The following is a 6844-nucleotide window of genomic DNA, read 5'->3' on the forward strand; positions in this document are numbered from 1 at the left end:
GAGACTAACGAAATACACTGTGACGTCAAAATTGCGTCACAGTGTCACCAAACCGAAAATTTTTTGTCGGTTAATTCAATTCAATTATCGAAATGCAAGAGCTTATATCTCACAAACTGTAAAAAAAAAAATCGAAAAACAAATAACGAATTCGTGATCAGCAGGTTCAACTCCTTTAGATTAGCCAATAAAATGCAAGTGCAAAATTTGGCTGGAGAGGCCCTTTAAAGTAGCACATGTGGGTAAATCGAGCAAACGGCGGATAAATGTAGAGACTTGATTACAAAGATTTTCGACGATTCAGGTTTTTGATAGGTCGGCGACTGTGAGGTGCCTAAAAACTCGCGAGAGAAGATAGTTCTTAAAAAAAGCAGCTTATTCTTTGGATGTAGAGGAAAAGATTCAAAATGCGTTAGGAGTTTTGTGAAGAGGGAGCTGAGCTTAGACATATGTTCTTGGTTGCTCATATTAAAGTTGAAGTGACGCCCAAGATACTTATAATAAAAATTATTTTAAAAATAAAAATTCATAATTAAATAGTAAAAAATAGTTCAAATTTTGAACTATTTCTCCGTGGGACTGACAATATTTGAAGGAATACTAAAATTACAAAATTTTGTGCATAAAATGAGCCGATCAGTCTTCAAGTTCACTCCGCCATGTTAAGGTCCTTTGTGGTTGTGTTGACACAAAATCCTATAACATTGCACCTCCCAGAAGGCCTGGATCGCAATCAGAGTGTCACATGGTCGGTTGGCGGGAGAAATTTTGCGCGTCGCAATTTGGCCGCAGCTTGCAGGCGCAAAAGCTCTTTGCACAGCGGCTGCAAACATTTTTGCTCTATGTTCACTTGAATCAGAAAATTAGAGAAGCCAAATAACAAATATGAAAAATCATCTGTTAAAGCTATATGTGAAAAACTATTGCTTTGTCAGGACCTTGGCAATATCAAAACTATTGGAGGCCTTCAATGAGATTTTGAGGGGAAAATTTTATGAACAAATTAAGCTGACCAACTCCTCTGGTTGCTTCTCAGCTACTGTTGCTTTTAGAATATGTTTTGCATTGATATCACATTATAATATATCATTTCACAAATGTAGATTATGGAAATATAGACATCTGTAATTCATTCTGAGGGCCTGTCTGCCCCCCTCATTTTGACACTCCTGTTAAACATTTTAGCTTAGGATTTTTCTTGAAAACTCATTATACCATGCAAATTCTGGACCATAATAAAACAGATTGTAATGTGGAGTTATCTAACTCTTTTAGTGAAGCTAACTGGCTATAAGTATGTTTGTTCTTTATAACAATGAAGCTCAAATCTGATTAGCAAGACCTTTTCTTCATTACAGTATCCTACCTCCAAAAAACCTTGAAAAATTTGAAGGATTCACTCAAGAAATGCCTTGACAGAAGGAATGCCCTCACAAGGTCAGGGGCAGCTGCATCATCCCTACCAGAGTGTAGATTTTTTCACCAAATGGGGTTTCTGCATGAGAAATCCTCTAATCTGCCAACTGTCAGCAACATCTACCTCAATCCAGATCAAGGAGAATTATTTATAATACCCCGGGAGGACTTGCCTATACCTGAACCAAGACAGATCAAAACAAACAATAATGAATCATTTTGTGCTGATGCCTCCATACATCAGGAACCCCAAGCCGATACGCAATGTGGGGAAGCCTTTGTTTCTACATCAGCCAAGAAAGTTGCTGCTTCAAGGAAAAGGAAAAACCAAGATGCAGAGCCCAAGAGAGAATAAGGGATGTTTTTTCAACAAATGGAGAAAATTGAAAAAGCAATATACTCGTGTATTGAGAACAGTAATAAAAATTAGGACTGCGAGGATATGCTGTTCTGTAAAAGTTTGGTGCCACAACTAAAAGGACTCCCCCTTAAGGAAAAAAGGCTTGCAAAAATAAAAATAAGTCAGTTACTTTTTGATAAAGAATTTAATAAATAGTTTAAAAAGTGAAGAAAATTACTTTTATGTTGGCTTTTCTCATTTCTTTGATTTTAATGACATTTCAATGTTTTGATCGATATAGCTAATAAAGTATGCTTAATACTTCAAGATGCTCTATTCTCTATTTGCCACTGCTACTCGACAGCTCCTTCATTGTTGAAATAATGAGTGAAATCTTATATTGTTGTCTTTGCAACTTCAGAATAATTATTTGAGGCAGTTGAACTTATTGGCTGCAAACCTTGATCATCCCATGGTCTCCTTTTGATATGCCAGCGGATGAGCCATTATTATCCGTTAAGTCAATGGGAAAGTAATCAAAAGATATATTGTTATTTTTGACAGACATTAGAAAGTTGTGCAGAGCAACAACAGCCTTAGTTATAGCTACAACCTTTTCTTGGGCTGCTATTATAGGCCTATGTAATTCACTAAAACGGCTTGCTGCAATGCCAAATGCATTTTCGATGACACGACGACCACTACTCAGTCTGTAATTAAAAACTCTCTTCTCAGCTTCAAGGTTTGTAAAAGGATATGGCTTCATTAAATGACGTTCTAATCCAAATGCATCGTCTGCTAAAAACACGTAAGGAAGGATTTTGTTGCCAACCTTGGAATCTCTCTGCATGTTCAATAGATTATTTTCAATTGCATATCCAAGATGACTGTTTGCATAAACACTACCATCACTTTGACGGCCAGTGTCTCTAATATCTACGAGTATAAACTGATAGTTTGCGTCGCAAACAGCCATCAGAACAATGCTATGGGTCTTCTTATAGTCAAAAAATGCGAAGCCTGAACCTGCAGGTGCAAACATTACAACGTGCTCTCCATCCAAAGCACCTATTGCATTCGGAAAATTCCATTTATGCTCAAATTTTAAGGCAATTCTCTTCCATTCTGCGACGGTAGATAGTGCTTTCAGATATCCAGGCTCCAGTAACTGATCCCACAAAACTCCACAGGTTTCAAATATGATGCGCCCAATTGTTGTTGGGCTAATGCGGAAGCTTGACGCAATTGTTGTATGAGCAGCCCCGGTCGTCGAGTATCGAATCGTTATTCCCAAACGTTCTCCTGGGCTAATTGGCTCCCTCATTTTTGTTGTTTCACGATTCATGTACGGTGCAATGAAAGAAAGAAGCTTCTCAAATGTTGATGATGAATTTCTGAAGTTATTGAAGAAGTATTCATGATCAACTAATCTTAAATCATTTACAAGAAGGTGATATTCACCTTTCTGCTTTCTTTCTAAGTAAATTTGACGTGTCCAAAACCTTCTTTCCTTCTTTGCTGATAATTTCTTCTTTTTTACCCAAAGCCGGTAGAGATTCAAAACGATTCTGCAAAGCTGAAGCAAATAATTGAAATTGAAGGCTGCCATGTTTGTTTTCAAAAGCCCGCCAAATTCTATGGTGGAGATAGAAATAGTTTGTTCACGCTATTATTATCGTTGCGACGAATGCTCTTCGCGCGAAGGATTTCGCCTAGTGGAGATCCGTCTTAAGACACTAAGACCCTAAGACCTAGGACCCATAAGTACTAACATTAAAAAGGACGCTTAAAACCACAAGGGTCTTCACTCTGATAAGACAATAGTCGATCACAGTTGACTGTCATCATCGCACCACAATGACACATCAATTGTCAAATGCGCTTTTGATCCTACTGCGGCATTCTTCTGTATTTTATTCACATACACTCGACTCGAACAAAAGCATCTAACCGCGTGACTCAATAAAACCAAAGGCGTTGAAAGGACTATCGAAAATACGTTTTTGGTTAACAAATGGATTAACGATTCATTAAAAAAGTCATAAAAGCAGATAAATAGAAAACAGGAGAAGTAAGCATAGTTTCCCAACACATCATATGCTGTCTTCAAATGAGTCTACTGTGGAGTCAGACAGAGACAAGGAAGTTAAGGGCATGCGCAAGGCAATGTCTTTAGCTGCTACTTGTAGCTTTTGCATGTTTCTTTATACTGCCCAATTTGAAATTTTGGCATGTTTAAGAACATACTGAGGGGGTATTCTATGTACCCGCATATAAGAAACTCGAGATATTTAATTATAAGGAAATGTTGGCTTCTTATACACAATAAAGTATTTGAAAAAAAAACAAAAAGTTGAGTAAACTTAAGCTTTTCATCTGACGCTCTTCAGAGATTCAAACGTCAGAACATAGATCGAAAACTCTACGCTAGGAAATATATATACCCAGTTGTGGATCGAAACAGGCCAATCAGAAACGCGAGCACATGACTGTAGAGGTTGACCAATCAGTGCCGCTTGCCTATTGAGAATGTTACCTTATGGAGTCCTAAGGTGAAAACATTTGTCTACTCAATAGCGGTTTTTTGTGCAGCGGTTTGTTGGCTCAATTGAAGATGATTTGTTGGCTTATGATACTGAAGTATCTGCATTCGGAATTATTTAAAGAAAATAAAGAATTTCGAATGCAGATACTTCAGTATCATGGCTGACGAAACAAATTACATATCCAGGAACAACTTGTTATTTGCATACGATGGTTAGATGAACAATTAACAGCTCATGAAGAGTACTTAGCCATACAGGTAATGAATCATCTAAAAGGGAAAACAATCTCCGACTACATTCTAGATTTCCTAATACATGCAGACCCCGATGTCCAAGATGCAAGGGGGCAGTGCTACGATGGAGCAGCTGTCATGAAAGGAGAACATAAAGGTGTAGCAGTAATCATCAAAAGGGAAGATAATTTTCAGACCTCTCAGGATCTATCTTGCTGATTCTTTTTAAACTTTGTATTCCAGAGAAAAAATTGAAGGAGAAGTCATTTGAGCTTTTCACATTTCATATCATTCAGCAAATCACAGCTGGGCTCGCACAACCACCCCCAGTTGCACGCACACGCTAACAAAACCTCAACGTTTTATATATATATACTGTAAACTAATTTATCCAAAATAAACTACCAATGACGATGCTCCATTCAATTTACGTCAAGTGGCTCAAACGAAAGTGTAATTATTATAATCGTAATAATTAGAAAATAAGGTAAACTGAAAAGCTGCGTCAAAAAGTCACAAGATACAGTTAAGGCTTAATTACATTAAACCAAACCAAAACCTAAACATGTATCGCCCTTGATGTAGCACAGGTGTAAAGTGCAATATAGCATTTTTCCATCTTACCTATTTTGCTTTTATAAAACAATGGTCCAGCAAAATCAATATCTATGTAGGTAAATGGTGGCACTTCCTTGACACGAAATTCAGGTAAAGGTGCGACTGATGGTACACCGTACGATTTACCTTGTACCTTTTTGCACTTTCTGCAATCCCTCAATATCTTTTTTACATACTGCCTTCCTTCTATTGTCCAAAATCTAGACCTATATTCCGTGAGCGTTGCGCTCAGACCTTCATGCATTACCCTTTCATGGCAATCCTCAATAACCAAACGCGTAAACCAATTATTATTCGGTAGAATAACCGAAAACTTAGTTTCTAGTGCTAAATCTGAGTTTTCCAAGCGACCCTTGCACTTTAAAATACCATTTTCTTCGAAGAGTCCCAATTTCAATGTAATCTTCTTATACCCTATTTTTTTCTAAAGGTCAATTTGTGAGCCCTTAGTCCAAATCTTTTCAGCCCTTGAAACCTCCTCCGAGTCTAAGTCCCCTAATTTCAATATCTTACCTTTCCTTGTAGACCTTAAGTTAGTGACGAAACGGATCACTCTTGCTGTAACCCTCAAAATTTCTTCAAAAAGCTAAATTTATCCACCTTTATTATTTCAATCACACTTAGTCTGTTTAGTCTATTACTGCTGTAACATTTACAGCTTTCCTATTTTCTTCCATTATCTCTTGCGAATCTTCAAGAGTGAAGCTTTTAGGCCAATATTCTTTCCCCACGGATAACCAATGAGGACCTTCCCACCAAAATCTGCTACTTCTTAAAACTGTTGCAGAGACTCCCCTAGAACCCAAATCTGCTGGATTACAAACTCCAATACAATGTCCCCAGTCTTCCTTTTTAGACATTTTCAGAATTGACCCTGTGTTGGGAGCCTATTATAGGGGGACCAAGAGCCGCAAAACTGTGCAAAAATCAACCAAATGCCGCAATACGCGATGAAATTAAACGCGATGAAATTAAACGCGAAGAAAGGCCGAGATAGCAAAAGAGGCCCTATAGGGGAAAATTGAAATATGAAATAATTAAAGTTTTCGGGGAGAAAATATTACTGTTTAGATGAAATAACTTTGGTTCCCTTTGATTTTGAAGTATGAAATAACTTTGGTTCCCAATATGAAGTAACAAAATAACTGAATACATCTTTTAATGTTGTGTTAGAATTGTCTATTTGATAACAGCATAGACTCGAGTGACTTTTGATATGTAGAGCTGTTAAGATACCATATTACGCCTGGCTTGCTCTTTTGAATTTTTCAAACTTTTTGGGGCATTTTCTCAAAGGAGACGCTCAAAGAAGAGGCGGCTTTTCATACTTCATGATTAATAAAACTGCCAATAGCATAGAATCTGCCGCAAATAAAATACTCTTGGCTTGTATTGTCTCAACATAATAGTCGAAAACACCAGATAGCATTATAAAAGTGTTTTTATCTATATTAATTGTTCCACATCTTTATACTATGAATTCTTTCTAAGACCACTAAAAACCAGTTTTGTAAACCATTCAAGTTGCAGGATTGATTTGCTGATAAAATCTTTCATCTAAATCTTCAAATCTCTAAACAGATCTTATTCATTTTTAAATTTTTTATCTGAGGCTAGACATGTTTCCCGTGAAGTTATTCTTATTTTAAACAAATTAGACGAAGCACGTAATACACCGATTCGACTTACAG

At 37.0% G+C, this 6844-nt stretch overlaps 1 protein-coding gene across 1 annotated transcript; it reads right to left on the reverse strand.

Moving 5' to 3' along the window:
• Window positions 1-563: 563 nt before the first annotated feature.
• On the reverse strand, window positions 564-4019 carry LOC135685641 (uncharacterized). Its single transcript, XM_089112768.1, has one exon. It carries the CDS (start codon window positions 3363-3365, stop codon window positions 2202-2204), a length of 1164 nt encoding a protein of 387 aa, XP_088968894.1. The 5' UTR covers window positions 3366-4019; the 3' UTR covers window positions 564-2201.
• Between the last annotated feature and the right edge of the window lie 2825 nt (window positions 4020-6844).

The sequence above is a fragment of the Rhopilema esculentum genome, chromosome 15, assembly GCF_057945365.1.
Source record: "Rhopilema esculentum isolate cy_ngs chromosome 15, ASM5794536v1, whole genome shotgun sequence".
NCBI classification, from domain to species: Eukaryota; Metazoa; Cnidaria; class Scyphozoa; order Rhizostomeae; family Rhizostomatidae; genus Rhopilema; species Rhopilema esculentum.